The sequence below is a fragment of the Struthio camelus genome, chromosome 11, assembly GCF_040807025.1.
Source record: "Struthio camelus isolate bStrCam1 chromosome 11, bStrCam1.hap1, whole genome shotgun sequence".
Taxonomy (NCBI): Eukaryota; Metazoa; Chordata; class Aves; order Struthioniformes; family Struthionidae; genus Struthio; species Struthio camelus.
The window spans coordinates 9,116,065-9,134,625 of NC_090952.1; the positions used below are offsets into that span (position 1 = coordinate 9,116,065).

Here is an 18,561-nt window from a genome sequence, read left to right on the forward strand (position 1 = left end):
ACAAGAATAGTAACTCCCATCTATATTAGATGGCAGTCTACCAGCTAAGGCATTCAGCAGGGAATTGGGAGGTCCTGCCTAGATCTCCTCAGCCAGGGGAAGGAACCGAACCAGGAAACTCTCATCTTCAGGAACGCAGCAGCAGCAGCGAAATGAAGACTGTGGATTGCAAGCAGACAGAAGTATCTAACTACAGATGCTTAAGAACAACAGGCAGAAGACAACATTGAGGCTTTGTCTATCTCTCTGTTTCCCATAAGCAGCTGTAGGCTGCACATGTTGACTTCAGGTACTCAGCAGGACAGCAGTTAGGTCTCATGCTTAAACCCTACTTCTCTTTCAGTACTACTTAGGTAGGTGCTCTGTGTTCCACTGCAAGGTACAGAAAACTGGAAGTTGCATACAAAACATTAAAGAGAAATCAAGATCTCCAAAGAATATTTAGAGCAAAGTAATAGAGCAGGGCTTATTCTTCGTGGCTTCTTTTCTGGTACTTGCTATACTGCTTCGTTGGAAATACATGAGGAAAACACTTTGGAAGAGGCATCAAAGGCTCTGCACAAGCAAGAGCTGCAACCTTACAGTGAAAAGACTAAGCTGTACTTAGTCATATACAGTCAGGCTCAGGAGGACTGCTTGGGTAGGACTGCACAGCTCATTAGCCATGCTGCTAAAATTGGTTTCTTAATAATTAAAATGTAAACGTACTCCTCTCTCACTGTAGGTCACATCCTGCTCTCTTATACAGGACAGACATCTTTTCTCCTCTGCGGAAATGCTGAATTTGCACCATTAATTGAGGCTAGCTTGAGCATGACAGTCGGGGTCCAGGCTGTCTTCTTGCACGCAAGGTGCCAGGTTCGACTTTTGCATGGAGCTGTACACCTGGTGTGCTACCTCATCCAAAAAGCAAGACTGGAGGAGTGTTATTACCTCATGCCAGGACATGAAAGGGTTAGTGTGTCCCTGAAGGAGAGTGGATGAGGAATTTGGGAGCGCCCAATAAGGAAAACATTAGACAGAGCCAGATTTTGGAGCAAGCTCTGGCAAGAATTGTGTTTGCACACTAAGGAAACATGCTTGCATGCAAGAGGCAAGTCAGATGAGCTGGGTGCTTGCTAGTCTACACGATGACTCTAAAATGCAATTGCTCTGCAGTCTCCATTCTAGGCAGTCAGAACTGGGGAACGAAGGCCTTTAAAAGTGAAAGCAAGAAATGGGTTAAGCCAAAGAGTTAAATGAGAAATACAGGAAGCAAAAGATGCTACTAAAAAACGCACTACTGAAACGGAGTATTTTCCCAGCCCACTTTGCAACAGATGTGAGCCTTGCCTGAAGAAACTGTTGGCAGAGCAACTCCTGGGGCATTTGCCAGCAGTGAACAGATGATACGAAGGACTTGGCTTGGGAACAGCTAAGGGAATACACCAGACGCTTCTTGAGGGAACTTTATCAAACTACTTACAGAGGAAATAGTTATTAACACTGTAATCACTACTTTTGATCAAAAAATTGGTTGGAGAAAGAGATGGACAGGGAGGGAATGGGGAAGGAACCAACCTGATGAAGCACTGTGGAACAGCGCTTTTTTGTCTTCTACTTAAGTATTACATGCAAGCATTCCATAAGTGACATCAGTTTTCAGATATAGCTTCTTCTTACTTCAGACTTTCCTATTGTACACCTAGCATATGCTATACTGTTTTCATCAAGTTTTGTATGCTACAAAGACTGAATTTGCCAAGAGAAGCTGCCAGCTGCCTTGCAAACACTCAAGTACACACTGAAACTGCAAGAGGGACATTTTAAAAATTTACCCCTAAAAGTCAATGCCAAAAAAAGGACGTTATTTCATTAGAGGTGAGACTGGAGTCCACAGGCAGTAGGTAATATATTTTCTTGTAGGTGCAACAACTCCTGGTCTCACCAGCCAGTTCCTCCCGTGCAGAAAGTAGTACTGAGGGAATCTAGATGCTTTTTGTTTCAGACTAGAAGTTACCAAAAAGAAACCTAAACAGCGAAGGTTTAGCTCAACTGAGATCCCAACTGTACCCCTGGGAGGGTACAGGATTCTTTCCACTGCAGTATAAGGATGCATCAGCTATAAACCATCATTACTGTAGGGAATGAGTGAGGAGTCACATTCTGAATTTAGTGATAAATCCAGAGTAGTTCCAATGTAATTGGCCTCAACCAGCTACGCAGATGCGGCAAAACTTGACCAAGCTTATGAGCTTGACCATAACTATTGCTTGGGGGATAGGAAGAAAAGAATAGTTGGGAGACACTCTAAAACTATGCTTTCAGCCAATTAAAGAGGAGTATGGAAAAACTTGGCGTAGTTCCAGTTACTCTAATAATAGTTGACGAGCATTTAGGAAACCAGGGATAAACACAGCTTTAAAGCATACAGAATTCACGTACGTTTCTGGAATGTCTTCCTGATATTTGCAACAGAAACTACAGGGAGTGAAGTGAGGATATTTACATAAATGTGGTACATTCATGAAACAAGACAAGAAAAACCCAGAGTAAAACAAAAATTCAGAAAAAATAGTAGTTGGACAGTGCACTGAAGAAAAAAATATAAAAAAAATATAAAAACTGATTTTTATAAATGTGTTCTGATGCCTAAATATGCATAAGCACCTGGCCATAACATTCGCAAAAACTACGCTGCTCCAACAAGTGTCAAAGTACAATATCTGAACCAGTGTGGTTTGGTACTACAAGCACCAAAAACTGTAATGGAAGATGGCTTGATATTGAGAACCCCAACGCAAAACCTAGCTACAAAGGCAAAGCATTCACAACAGAAGACCCTATGCTATTACTATCTGTTTGAATTTGTTCTTGATAATACTCTAGCACAGTATTTATAATAGCACTACTTCAACATGCCAAAGCACCAAGGAATAAAAACTTATTCTTCAACCACGAAGGAGAGAGACATCACTGTTCAAGTTACCTCTCTCTCTCTATCATCATCTGTACCTGATTATGTATTTCATTCTCTCTATAATGATAAAGGGGATGGGTCAACTTGTTAATGGCAGTTCTATACATGAAGAGGAAGGCAAGTACTGAGCAGGATTTACAAGAACATAAAATAGGAGTTAGGTGCTTAACCTGCTTGACTTGTTAATTCTGTAGGCTCTGAGTAAACCTAGCTTTAAATCCACCTTCCTATAAGTAGGGAAGCAGAGGCTTGAGACTCTAAACACAAGGTCTCAGCACTTCCTTGATAGAGTATGCTCTGAAGTTGCCATTCATGGAAGAGATTCATTTCAGCTAACATAACGTTTCTTACTGGCAAGATGCTCAACTGGTTAAGAGCCCTAGCTCATGCAGTTTGTCTAATCAAAGGCAAGAGAGCGCACACACACACACACAAAAAGTCATCACCCATACCTGGGTTTTTAAGCTACCAAATCCCACCTCTCATTGTGGATTTGGCAGTAGAGGCAAGTACTTGTTTCCTGCTGTTGCTATGAAATCAGCAAGAATCAGAAAAGGGCTAAAGACAGTCAAGTAGAGTGGCTACTTAAAAGCAGATTCACAGGTGAGTGTTTTTAGTACTACTAAAAGTAGTACAGGAGGAAGTGCTGCAACACAGCCATGCTATTCTTCTCTTTTCTAGAGGATAAAGTAAAAATAAAAGCAAGCTGCCTTGGAAACTAATAATAGCCAACTGAAATTTTTCCTCAGCTTAAAGCATACTGACAAATTCAACAGAATTGAAGCTACAGTACCTAATCCAGATCAAGTTCAAAACAAATACACCAGCCAACCACAAACAGTAGTGTTAGAGGTATAATTTAATACTGAAGTACAAGAAAATTAAAAAAACTTCTCTGATATCATGTGTAATTTTCAAAATACACTGGAATCTCTTCAGGACAGCACCTCTTTAGTCTGGTAAAAGCAGTAACAATTCAGATCCAATGGACAGCCCTTTGCCAGGGCTGTAAGTAAACCTTTCAGAATATATGACCGCTTGACTGCGGTTCAGGCCAACACTTATGAAGCACAGACACTAACCGTGTACTTCTTCCACACTAAAGTAGCTAAAATCAGAGAACTGTCAATTATTTCTTAGCAATCTTTAGTCACTGCTGGGAAAAAAAAATGCTGATCTTGACTCATGTCTGCACAGAATTTTATTGTAAAAAAATAGCAAAGGAAATAAGGACCCCTGAGGATTTTATTGAGAAGCTTCCCCCAAAATGCAGGGCTCCTTTAATATTATACATCAAAAGGTCCAAAAATATCATGGCTACCTCTTTGTTTTTTGTTTTTTTTTTAAAAAAGCTTTTGTAAAGGGCTATGGATTTCTTGTATCTGCATACAAAGGCAAGGTATCTGAAATGCCTTCAGAGCTGAGGCATTACAAGCTGTTCTCGCCAGGACCTTTGGCACTGAGGCCACATCAAGGTAACATATTAGGAACCTACAATCCAGTTGAGTCTTCAGAGTTGCACCCCTTACGCTTAAGCCTCTTCTGAAGTTCTCCTTTAAAGGGCCATGATTAACTGTATCAGGTAAATGAAGAGCTGCTTCCCAGCAGATCTGTGTAATTTAATTTGAATGGCTAGAACCCAATCAGCCTGCTCATCTAGAACAGTATAATGTATTCCCAGTTATTTTGAGCTGATCTGCATCTAAAAGGCACCGCGGAAAGAGCTGGTCCCTCCCAACTTGAGCCACACATTTCTATCACCGCTACACAAACACCGGTCTTGCAAAATAATTTTTTTCACAGTACTGATTTAGCAGTGAATTAACCCAGTTTGCCAAGAGATCTGTTTTCAGTGAGATCAGTTCACTGAGAGCTCTGAACACAGTCACACAAGCGCTGGAGAAGAAAGAGCAATATCTAACTAAGGGGAGGTGAGAAAGCACATTTTGGTAGCAGCATATACTATCCCTTTAAAGTAAAGCCACACTCGTCTGTGGCTGCATGCCCTCTTAGGGACTAAGAGGCAGGCTGCTTGCTGCAGCCCTTGGCTCTGTCTTCTTCAGCAGAGATTCAACACCACCCCCCCACCACGAGTCTCTTGGGAGCTGATCTCACCTGCATTGGCAGATCTTGTTTTCAGCTGTTGAGAAAACTGGCTTTTATTTATGAACTAGCTTTAATCAGTAAGGCAGGTTGATCTCACAACTGTCATTCATCATCCAGTTCCTTAAATGAGGAGCAATTAAGCATTTCTCTTTTCTTCCCTTAAGCTGCTGTATGCAGCAGCTTATGCAGTCACTTCAGTGTTTTTCACGACTGAGCAGAGATTTTTTTTTTTTTTTTATTTTGGTAAGTGAACAGCAGCACTCTGGCTATTAGCTGTGATCAGTTTTTGTTGACATCTCCAGTAAATTCTTCTTTCTTCATGATACCGTTTGAAACAGTACTACGGTTTACACTACCCATTTTATACATCTAATTTTAGTAAGGTGGGCCTGAGCAGAATACAAAAGCCTTAAAGCTTTCTACTTTTGTCAGCCATTGCACTGTGGGCTTTCAAGAAAAGCTTACAGTGCTTTGACCCTCCAACACAATGCCTTAGCAATGCTTCAAGGACTCACTGTAGCATGATGTGGGCAGTTAACTAAGAGCAGTGGATGCCCAAGGAAGACAAGAAAATGGTTTTCCTATTTGTTACAGTTCATTTTGTACTACTTGGCTTGATCTCTTAAGAAGTTGGATATCCTGAAGGGAACATCAAGATACTTAGGGAGAGGGCTACTTTTGAATCCCAAAAAGGACTCACTAGGCTCCGCTAAGCAAAGCGGCACTCCAGCTGACCTGATACAAATGAATAGTGCCTTGGATGCAGCAGCTAGATGCCACAAGCGAAACGCAGTGGAATAGCAGCGCAGGGCTTGGGAAAAGCAGTGCCCAATGCACTCAGCCATCTTCCTCACACAACACGAGGTTCTACACTCCCAGTTTCTGGTAGTTCTACAAATGCATTGTCACACTCCCATTGGGAGAATCAAAGAGGGGAGATAATGTAAAGAACTCCTTCTACGGCTGTTCATATGCCAGTGGAACAAGGGGAACTACAGAGTTTGACTCCCAGCTCAGAGGTGACTGGTGGAAGAAGCAGAAATGCCAAGTGCCAAACACATTGCAAAAACCTGAAGCTTGCTGTAGCAGCAATTTACACTCGGCTGGAATAAAGAGAATAGTTGCACAAAGGCTAGGTCAAAGATAGCATCAGGTTTGGAAGCGTGCATCAAATGTATGTGTAAGTGGTACACTGCTATGGCTCAATCTAATCATCTGAAGACAGCCTGAAGTGTCTTGCAGGAGTACAAAATTCCAGAACAACAGAAAAGCTGCCTTCTGTAAATGTCCTTATGGATGGCAGTGCCTGAGAGACCTCTTGTGGCTCCCCAGAGCTGAACTGGGGAAAAGGTCAACACATCTAAATACTGAGGCTTGTAATTATAGGGTAAATAACATAGTGGGGAGGTGTGGGTGATCAAACCAGTTCCGCAGGCAAGGCACCATATTTGAGAACTATGAGCTTTGCTTTCGTTGCCTCTTGACACAACGTGCCACCAGTGCGCTGCAAGCTTCTGAAGGGCTGGTGAAAGTCTGGCATGCCTCAGATTATGCTGTGTGTAACTCGACTTAGCTGAAGAAGGAATCACAATTCCCATATTTCAAAGTGAAATCTTCCATTCTAAGGATGGAAAACCAATAAGCAGTTATAATGCAGGTTAAGAAGCGACATTCTCAAATACCCCCTTCCCTAAAAAGGGCTCATAGCCATACAAGAGAGTATAGACAAGGCAACACCTTGCCTCCTACCACAGGTGAAGCTTTCAGTTTTCCTTTGTGTTTTTTCTCAGTTAAGTGACTATACTTATGTCAGTCCGCAGCCCTCTGAAAGTTTTCCAGGAAAAGTGCAGAACTATTACAGGAGTATTTGGTTAGACATGAGGCTTGTTCTACTGGAGCTTTTCTCCCACCGTCCCTTCTATTCACAAAAGGTTATCAAGCCTCTCCCCTGCCCTGAGCTAGCTATAATTTGCCCCAGAAAAGGCCAGAGGTTGGAAGTTGAATTAAGGAGAGATGGCATTCTCCTTAGTGATTGGCTAGGACAGTCTGGAGGAACAGAAACAAACCCCACAATACATAATGCCAGTTAAGAGTCTGATCTTGAGTGATGTTCCCATATCTCAGTGGTTGACTGTATTTGGACAAAAAACCCCATCTGACTCCAAACAAACACCCAAGATACTCTTTCCTAGAGAAAGGTGACTATTTCAATATCATTACGTGACACTGCAGGACTGGAATGTACTAGCTGTTGGTATGGTCCCTGAATATAACAGTTGCATAGAAACAAAGTAGAATCACTGGGAGAAAAGGATCATCTGTTTTACTTGGAATGCCAAAAGCTGTACTTCTTGTTCCCCCTGCCCCTGCTTATCCACAACCAACCAGGCAATAACCACTTGCTCACTGAATTCACAAAACAGCTGTGACTTTTGCAGAAAATGCCAACCAAGAATTACAGACAGGTTCTCCAAAGTTGCAGCTGTTATGACTGTACTTGGCATATAAGCCTGAAGTTGAAACGTCTTCAAACTAAACATGAAATAATTGAGGCTAGTGGTAGGATTCATCTGGTTTGGCCACCCTCCATTTGAAGACCCTGTAGAAATGCATCAACCAGGTTCACATTTTGGCTAACCAAATCTAACCTAGAGAACTTGTTATCAAGGGAATATTACTCTTCACTAGGCACGTAAGTCAGGAATATACGTGATGAACGAATGCAAGTAAATGCCAAGGAATGAGCTCGTCTGTTCGGAGCCACCTGGATGGTAGGTGTGGCTCCATGAATTACTCTGAACATCTGCCTTGTTCAACTTCAGCCAATAGTAAAATTCCATGTCATCACATTATGATGCCCATGGAGTGACTGAGTATTTTACATCACTTTGGTTCATTTGAGGTTACACTTGTTCATATAACTTCAAAACCACCTTTGAAGCGTGTCAGAAACTAAATCTAGAGCACCCAAAAGCCCAATCCCATGATAAGCCCAATCTATGCCTTCCTAAAACCATGCTGAATGAGGTTAAGTGCTTTGATATGACAGGTTTATTGAATTTTAAGTTCACACCTTTAAGAAATCCCCACTGTATCTTAAGCAAGCTATCTGCAGAACTATGAATAGAAGTGTTACAGGCAGTTTCTCCCGTTCATAATAAATACGTCACATTCATTCCCTGTGGCAGTCATTTACATTGGAACTGCTTAATCAGAATTTACTTACAGTTAGGCTCCCTCACTTGAGGAAGGGCTCAATTCAGGCAAGCGCTAAGTTGAGCATCTATATCCCACTGTAACTAGAGGGAACAGCAAGTGCTCAGCATTTCTTTAAAGGAAATTGCTTGTTTTCAGTACCAGCTCACCAGGTTTAATAATTTTGGCCACAGTGCTTTCAAGTACTTCCGTTCTCCACACTCCCCCTTGAAATACTGGGGGGGCAGAAGGGAGGGCAGAAGAAAGCTGCACCAGAAGATCATCATCTTCATTACTACCAATAGTTTGAATATAATATAATTTTGTTTCACCTAGAACAGTAGCATAGCACAGTAGAACTGTTTTATAAGAGTAGTAATTCTGAACAGCTCTTAAGAAAAAAGCCTAGAACTTGGAGGTTATAGAATGGTTAGCAGCTACTAGAGGAAAATGCATAGCATGCATTAAATATAACATGACCAGAAAAAGCACAAGGCAGTTTTTCATGATTGCCATGTTAAAGAATTTGAGGAAAAGCATTATCTGGTTCATTCTAAGAAAGGTTTGTGTAATAAAAGATAAATAGCTCCCTTTAAAGTAGGTGGCTTCAATACCTCTTAATTTTATTAAGATCTATAATGTCATAAGAAATATTGGTGACAAGCATAAAGGAATGCACAAAAATATTGAACTCCGGCAGTAAGACTAGAAGTCAGAGCTGCATGGAAGCAGGAAAGCTTTGAGTTTTCAATACAAGTCCTCTGGCCTCAGGACACAGGCTGGGCAGCCCAAACAGCCTGTTGCACTGCATGATACACACAGGTTTTGTTAGTCTGCTTGATCAGAGAATATACTTCTAGCCATCAACCAAATGCTTGCTTGGGTGGCAGCTGTGGTTGTTGGGAGAGCTGTATCTGAACTAAATTGCATCATCTCCACAGTCCAGTTGAACATCTAGATAGCAACAGGAATGAACTTAGTACACAGGTATACAAGTGAGTTATGAGGCAGAAACAGTGCAAGTTTAGAGCACATTAGCTATTGTGCTAACTACTTATGAGCAGGTAAATCAAGGAAAGTGGGGTAAGCAACCTGTGGTTTTTTAAATTCCCACTAAAGTATTACTAAAATAACCACAATTGTACAATCCACACCTTAGCTTGCCCACAGTAACAGGCTAGCATAGCCAGGCCTTAGCAGTAAAGAGGAATTATTTATATTTTATTAGAATTTGTTTCTTCACCGTTTCTATTCTCATGCATCTGGAAAATTTTGTTCCATCATTCCCCATTCTTGATAAAACAATGATAAGAAACCCATCCTGTACACCAGACAGACTGATTCACACCTGAAGACTTTAGCGTTATGTTGCAACAGCTATGACTTTTTGATGCTGAAAGTTACATAAATGCAGCATGCCCACAATACTCTCAAAGAAAATAAGATGAGCAAGAAAAAAAGCTATCATTAGAATGCAAGGTCTGGCATGTGGCTGGACAGTACGTTAGTCTGCCCCTAACAAATTAGAGATTTACCTTTTCACCTTTTACTCCGCTGCAGTCACACTTGGATAAAGATGTACATCCATGGCAAGCCTTTAAAAACACAAGGGGAAAAATTACATGTTTTTAGTCAGTGTAAGATGATATGTCTGCAATATTATTACAAAAGTTAGTCTAAAACCTTAAGTCTACAAAGATTGTCATCTAACCCTTCTATGCATGCTCAAAGTAGATAGTTTACTGAAAGTTCAGTTACTTTAGGAGACTTGCGCCTGTACTTGCTACAGCTCCCCTGACCATTGTGTAGCTTCTTACATCTATGCTTAAAGACGATTTACTCTAGAGCAAGATCCAACACACCACTTCTTGCTAAAGAGGCCAGAGTTTCAGTAAAACAGGCTTCTAGGCATATGCCTCCACCCTGAGAAGAGTCCAATTATGGCTCCCACCAGTAGATGTCAGGTCTTGCACAGGAGTTTAAATCTAAACGCTTAAGAGCATACTTATGCTGTTACTGGAAAGATACTTGCTACACAATTAGTTCTTCCCTCTACAGCCCAGTTATGAAGGAAAGATTTTTTTGAAAACAGATTTCATCTAGCTGCATTCATACTCCATCCCTAAGCATGGCAGAACAGCTAAAACAATCCATAACATAAGGGGAGTGACAGGCAGATATTTTAGGGATCAGAGGAGGGAAACAAGAAAACCCTTGATCTACAAAGAAAATCCAAATCAGGTAACTGTTTGGTATCACATCTGCTCAGTTACTATCCCTCCCCCCGTCATCTTATACTCAGATTCCAACATTGTTTTCAGAAAGACTGAACACATGCTAGTCTGCTCAAAAAGGCAATTTCTAGAATAAGTGAAATAATTTGTAGAAGAACGCCTGTACACACATATGCAGTCAATTTTTAAGCATCTTTATAGTTAAAGAAGGACAACCAACATTAGAAAATGCACCCTCTGAAATACTTTTGACTTGTTCTGAGGACAGGCATTGCATTCTATTAAGAAACAGTATAGCACATACTTCCGCAGTTGAAGCTGACTGTTTGTGGTCCTCTTTCCTGCCTCTAAGTAATCTACAAGAACATTCTGTACAGGGAAGGCTGTAGCCAGGCAGGGACACCAGCCAGTGTGTCAGATCTCAAGTACACCCACACTCACATTCTAGTCTTCATTATCACAGAAGACTTTAGAGACATGACCCATCACCTACCTGGCATTGGAAATGCCCTGGCTCTTAGCCTAAACACATTAGCAAGCCTCAGACTGAAAATACAGAAGTAACCTATATCACCTGGAGGTGCATAAACCTTGGATAAACTAAAACATCTTGTAGCAAAAGGCAGAGAAAAAACCTCTGCATTGTGAGCTTTAAATACAGCAGTACTGCTACGTGATCAATTAGGGCATGTCTCCAAATGCTCCATGTGGCTTTTGCAAGTAGTTGCTAGATTTGATATTATGAAGGCTCAAAATTCTCAATTAACAGAAATGACAGCATGGAGCTGATTCATGAAGTGAAACTAATCCTTAATCACCAGTTTAGGTTTCCAAACCAGACTAGATAAAGCCCTAAGTAACATGGCCTAACCTCATAGCCGACCCTGACTAGATGAGCTCCTGAAGCCCCTTTCAACCAGGGTTACCCTAAGAATTCAATTTCAGAGGGCCAAAGATCCCTTTCACTTTCAAAAGTAGATTTTAAAAAGCAAGTTTCTTTAGAAAAAGTTTTAGGATTAATTCCATTAACAAAATTTCATTTAAAAGGGATTAACCTTAGTTACCTGCAACATTCCCTTTCCTTGCAGCACAAGCCCAAAACAAATAGCAAGTTACCCATCTCACTATGCAGCAGTGTTGGTTTTTTATTACAAAGATAGTACAGTGGGATCTACTGGAAAGTCTCTGCTGACTCCAAGTGTGGCAGGGAGGGGGGAAAAACAATCAGTACTCGTTAAGAAATGCCTAAAGCTTTGCAGTTGTGAAACACACAGGCAAAAATCACACACATGGAAAGCATAATCAAGATCCTACACAGCACAAGGAGGATTCATTTACACTAGGAAACAGGAGACCCATTTAATCCTTCTCATCTCTTTCAGAGAAGGTTTCTCATGGAAGTTTCCTGGGTTTACAAGAGAACTGGTGGGGTGAATGGGGAGAAAAGGAAGGTGGAGGGGGAAGATAGTTATGAGATTACATTGTCCTTTCACAAAATAAGGAACAAAATATTCACAAAGCTGGGAAGGAAAGTTTGTAGACAGACTCTTCTCTGCCCTTTGACACTGTACCTCTATAATAAAGCAGCAGAAAACTGAAGTTTGTTAGACAGTGTTCCACAATGATCCTGTCAGCATGAAGGCTGCACAAAGGTGGGGGGGGGGGGGAGAAGAGGAAAAATAATGGAAGTAGGGAATAATTCACCCTGGGTACCTTAGAGTAGGTTGCTCAGGGCCTTGCCCCACTGCATTCTGAATAGCTCCAATGGTGGATATCCCACATCCTCTTTATGCCTCTGTTCTAGTGTCCCAACTGCCCCCAGGGTGAGATTTCTCAGTTCTAAAAAATCTCATCAGAAATTCCAGGAGAAGAGCCTGGCTCCATCTTTGCTACACCCTCCCAGCCAGCTAAGTAGCTGAAGAGAGCCACAAAGATCTTCCCCTTCCCTGAGGGCTTCTTTGCTTAAGGCTGAAGCAGCTTGAGTCACTCAGCTGCTCCCCACACTCCACAGGTTCCAGCCTCCCAAACCTCAGGGGCCTGTAACCAAGCAAGGGGGGACGTGAGACACCTTTACGTCAGCTGGTTTAGAATCACACACCTGCTTTTGTCAATTTTGATGCCAGTTGGCAAAATCCAAGTCAGTTCTTGGAAGAGCTGACAAAGGAGCACCTTTCTCACGTATGTTGGCAATAATGATAGATATGACACCAAAAGACAAGAGTGCTTCCTTCCCAATATTGCAGTTTAAAGGCTAGATTTTTATTAAGATGGCTCTAAATCTTCATGTATAATATTTTTAAAGAAAGTGCTTCCATCATCCTATTTTTAGTTTAAAGTGCGTGCTTTCATTTGTCAATATAGCTACTACCACCATGGAACACACTTTAAAAATAGTGTCTTTCCAAGCCATTTATATATATTCAGATTACATCCTTACACTTTGAGCAAACTCTTAACATAGCCAAGTAACACGTCTTCAGAAGCCAGATGTACTCACCGAACATTTCACAGATACTTTTGGATCTCTAATTCAGGTGCATAACTTGCAGGAAAGATATATGGTCTTTCCCAGAGAAACAAACGGAAGCCAAAAGTCTGCAATCAAATGGCAGTAATTTCTGGCTTAAATCCTGGGAAGATCTATTCACCCACAAGCTTATCAAGAAGTATTCCCTCAGCAGTCACTTATCTTCCTGTACAAAACCAGTATTTGGCAGATTGTCTGTTTCTTATCTGCATCAACTTATATCCCTACCAAATGAAGTTTTTTGAAACCAAACAGTTTGAAGAGAAAAAGCCCTGAGAACATGGACTACATCAAGATCGTTCATACCACTTACGGGCCATATTGCCATACAGCATAAAAAAAAAAACAAGTCAAACACGCTGACACAACAGTCAACAACAACCAGAAAGCTTAATGACCTATTCTAAAGGAAAGCTTGCTTCTTGTTTAGACTCTTTCAATAGTCTCAAGGCCATTTTTTTTACTTGGGAAAGCAGGCATAAGAATTGTGCTACAAGAAGAATATGTACTGCATAACAAGTCAGTGCAAGTTTGCCAGCCACTCAGCAGCCACAGGCTACAGACTTGTGATATCAGAAGTCTATTTCTTTATCTTACATTATAACATAAAAAAAGTCCAGGCTCCATACTGTGCATAGCTGTGCTTGGAATTTCTTCTGCACATGAGCTATAAATTATCTACCTCAGTCAAGCAAAGAGGACAAATATAACAGCTCTACAACATTTTAAGCATAGAAAAACAAAAACAACACCCACCAAGATTTAGATGGCTACTGTCAGCAGTTTGCCATACTTAGTAACAACTGAACCATCAGTAGTTCTGAAAATTAAGTGATTTGCTAGGTTTTCAGACCTGGAAAGTTAAATGACTTCAAAGCTCAGAGGAACATCAAGTTACACTTGGTACATTTGTTCAGTTTCTCCAACCTGTAACAAAATCATCTGCCTTGCATAAGCCAACCAGAAGCTTTCATTAGCAGTTCAATTCTAGCTCTGGCCATTAGGACACTCTGTAGACAGTATGTGACAGGGAAGATGCTGAAAAATATCAGATGTAACAGTGTGTCTTGGCTTGATCATAAAAAATTAGTCATTTAAGCTGCACACTCATTAAGACCTAGTCTTGGACTGCAGGAGAATGGGAAAAAAGCAAGAGCAGATTGTAAGAACACGATCAAATGGCTTAGATTTGCTTCTTATTTACAGTATTGCTTCTACACACCCCACCATGTACCTGTAACTGAACTCACCTACAGTTCCTGTCATTCCCTTTGCTGTGACTTTTGCATAGCAAGACACTATCTAGGGCTTTAATTAATCTATTGGAGTTTACCTAATCTTTTAACTGGATTTTCCTGACAGCTTCTACCCTATCGAACTACTGTGTTGAGAGCAGGTTTTCTCATTAGTATATAAAAGGAGAAACGGCATTGGTTTTCTGGTCAAAGGATAACTTTTCTAGAACAAGCTCAGCCTTTTGCATCTTATATAGAACGAGGAAAATTGTTCTACATCACCAGCAGAATTTTTTGTATGCTTTTTAGTTAGAAGAAAAAACTACACATTTCAAATCATTCACTTTTTACTCCTGGCTGCAGGGTTTTTTTTTTTTGTTTTTTAACAGTCAGCTCAGTGACAAGAATAAGATTACCCTCAAAGTTCATTTTGGTTAGAAACCTGCCCTATGTATTAGGCACATTCCCCCTCATCAGTCCCAGAGATGTGAATGACAAGGGAAGTTCAACACATCTCCCCTCCTCCAAGAGCTGCAATGCACAACAGTATTAGCCAAAGTATTTGTAAAACACAAACAAAAACACAAAAAACCAAACACACACACATACAGGTAGATGAATACTGTTCCTGGAGAGAACAGCAACTTGGGACTTCTAAGATTGTGAGGAAGGAGAATCTCATTTGCTAAGCACTGAGCAAATTAGTAAAAGTTACACAGGATTGCTTAATACCTTCAGATGAGTTGCTCTGATTTTACATCAAATTCAGTCAGACTCAAAGTAACCCAGCATAATTTAAGCAATGCATAGTTGCAAAACTAGATGATGTAGACAGGAAGTGTAGCTGTGCTTTGGGAGTGATTTATTATTACATGCAGCCAGCTACAGGGAAACTAAATGAAATTACTTGGGGGATGAGGGGGTAGGGAGTACCATACAAATTAAAGCATGCACTAGTATTTAAATAGCATACTAGTACTCAATCATATAGAATTTTAACGATGTTTTAATATTCTTTTCATCTGAAAGATTAAAAGGATGGAGAGGGAAGCAAGTCATTGACTGGACTTGAGATTTACAAACTATAAGTTAACAACCAAAAGAAGGTACAACTTCTTACAGAAGTCTGGACACACAGAAGTCTTACAGTTTAGACATTTACAGACTAAGTGATTTTACTCCAGCAACCTCCTAATGAATTATTTTAGTATGAATTCAGAATTTGCTGTTTTTAAAAAAAAAAAAAAAACAAGAGGGGTTATCAAAGGCATAGCTACATTACCTATCTGGTAATGCAGTCTGTACTGAAAGATTGAACGTTTTTCTTGACAGCTCAGTTCCAGTGGCAGCAACAGGTCAAACTGCAATCAAAAACCGATCATGTATAGTCACTAATTTTAAATAGTTGTGTGGTTTGTAATGTATGAAGGCTCTATTAATGATGTAAGGGACCACCGAGCTTCAGTGCACATCACCTGTTGGGATTAACATGCACAAGCTAGCTTTATAAACAGATGCTGTCCTGAAGGGAATCAGACAACTATTGATACGACTACATTGTCGGTTACAATGACAGGTGAGAAGAGGGCCTTCCAGCAAGAAGATGCACAGAAGTCTACTGAACTGAAAAATTCTGCCTGGGAGAAGTTGGCCAAAATTTTAAAGTAAATTAAAGAGTCTGCAACACACTCTGATCACTGGAGCACAGCTGAACTCTTCCATAGCTGGTGAGGAAGGAGCAGAGTAAGCACAAGAGCTATACAAGTGATAAATATGCACTCAAGTCACACTACACAATGAATGTTTATCTCCTGTATTTACATATACCCATAGTTCTTTCTAATGACCTCACTAGTATTTAACTTGAACACATATGATTAAGTCTTTTGTTAAGTTTGGTTTTGCTAAGATTCCCATTCACAGGAATGCTCAAAGGAAGAACTACAGTCACAAAACCATCTGAAAACAATTCATCTTTAAAGGCTTCCATATAGTGTACGCATACCCTAACTGACCCTGAACCTGAAACTCAGGATTCTAGCCCATATACTTTTTGCCTCTTTTTTGTGGATATGAGTAATGGAAGTGTTTCTGCAAAGCTGATGTGCTTATGAGTCATTTTACTACCTGCAGCAGGCTTAACTGCACAGATCCTCAGGCAATGAATTAGTGCTGTTTGAAGGTATAATCTCAGCTTCAGCATGGATACACAGTAGACTAGACATAATACTTTAGGCTTTATTTTTCCTTCCTTCCGAGTGTTACAAAAGAACCAATACAAGAACAGCACTTATTCCTTATACCTTTTCTTCAAAAATAAGTTTTCACATTTATTATCAAGGGCTTCAGGTCTCTCCCTTCAGTGTTGGCCAACATCACAACTAGCTAATCAGGTAACAAAAATTAAGCAACACTTTCTTTGGAGAACAAAAGGCACAAGCTGAACGAAGCTTACATCAAGCCTTACGCTCTGAACAGAAAGAGACATATCAAGCCACAAAGCCCAGCGTCAAAGGAACCAGAGGCGCATCAAACCCCTCAAATTCTTGCACAGCATGCACCACTCCCACCCAGCTCTTTACAGTCAAAGAGGAAGTAATGAAAAGTGTTAGACTAGACCAACTCCATGTCTTTGAAGCCTTTCGATCCAGGAAATTGTGAAACAGAACTTACAGTTTACCAAATCTGTTTCTAGAATACATATTTGGGAAAATAAGTTATATCCTGGGACTGCTACAAGATGTAGACTAGATAGCTCATGAACATGTAACTGGTTACTGCCAAGAATCAGTTCAGCTTGCAAAACTGCCGTGGTAACCCTGTACTCCTGAGTTGAATCGCAGCGTCTCCTCATTTCCTTCCACTCACCATTTAAAGCCAAGAGAAGAGAGTTTTCTCACAACTATGAAAGACCTATTCTCAATGAAGCTTATACACAGTGCAACAAATTTTATACCTCAGTTCTACTAGCTGCTATGGGAACGCCTAAACACCACCAATATCACTGAAGTCATTCAAAGATGGCAGCTTATCGCTATTACGTTCCTGACAGCACAGCCCTACAGAAAAAAGGAGCATGAATAATGGAGAATCATTCTCCTAATAAAGACAGACTCTTCTTCGAGAAACTCACTATCTGATTAAAGTCAGTATTCAACAGAAAACTGTTAGAAATGTGTTTGCCCTAGGAGGAAGGCTACAGAGATGCCTAGAAAATGCTCTCCCAGCTGTAATCATGCAAGTCTTGCATTCAACTATTTATATTCTACTATTTATAACTGAAAAGAAATACTCAGTCTTGCAGTTCCAAGTAGGCAAAGAATAAGCTTTATTTTGGTGGTGGTCCTGAAGAACACATTCTCATATTTATCAAGCTTGCCAAGATCTGTATAACAAAGACAACCGCATAGTTATCTAGCTGAGGATTTACTACTACTCATCCAGGTCAAAGATTTCACCATTTATCCTCAACAAGTTCAGTTTTCCTTTCACTTGCCTGGACATGAATAAAACAAAGATACAAAAGGTTTTGTGGGGATTTGACAAGTAGAGTTAAAGCTGCTATTGTGAGTTCTAATTATGATTTCACATACATGCTCCGTAGGCTTAACAAGTACACAAGTCGGCAGATCTCACAGGTCCTTGAGTAATAAACCGTTAAGTTAGCTATGGCAGTACAAACTGTCACAGCTCCATAATCCAAACAGCCATTTTTTTTTTCACTTGAGTATGGGGTTTATAAGCAGTACCATTTCTAAAGCAAAACCTGAATTAAAAGCTTATTGTTACATTCCCTTTTAAACAATCATTTCCCTCAGTTTACCTAACTAGAGATACTAAGAGTAACTTTCATGATCTAAAATAAAGAGTCAAAATACATGTTTGCAGGAGTTCTTGACCATCCTTTAAAAAAAAAAAAAAACGAACTTCTGACATGTCATTTAACCTGTGGCACCTCGAGGCACTGTTTTTCTTTGAAGTCTGTACAATGTAAGATCTGTTCAAACTTGCAGAGGAAGCTCTTAACTGTAGTAATCACAGTTCTGGCCACTGTGACTGAGGATTCATGACAGAAGCAGGTTAAGAACAGGTTCTGAGACATATCCGATTGATACTCAACTCCTTTTTTTCCTCCTAAGAGGCAGCATTAGGCTTGCTCGCTATCTAAGCGCCTGAATAGCTTTTATTATTCATTGTTGCTTTTAGAGAAGCAGTAATGACATGAAACTTAACCGTAAAAAAGACCCACTAAACCCAGTTACCACAACCCAAATTAACTTTTAATTACACAACCTATTCAAGAAT

General features: G+C 40.4%; 1 protein-coding gene across 2 annotated transcripts in view; it reads right to left on the reverse strand.

The window, feature by feature from the left end:
- The window catches only part of COL4A5 (collagen type IV alpha 5 chain), an 87,202-nt gene that overhangs the window by 53,084 nt on the left and 15,557 nt on the right, over nucleotides 1-18,561 (reverse strand). For both annotated transcript variants that reach the window (XM_068957492.1, XM_068957493.1), the window contains exon 2: nucleotides 9,796-9,855. In XM_068957492.1, coding sequence (XP_068813593.1) covers nucleotides 9,796-9,855 — 60 coding nt within the window. The remainder of the gene's footprint in view (nucleotides 1-9,795; nucleotides 9,856-18,561) is intronic.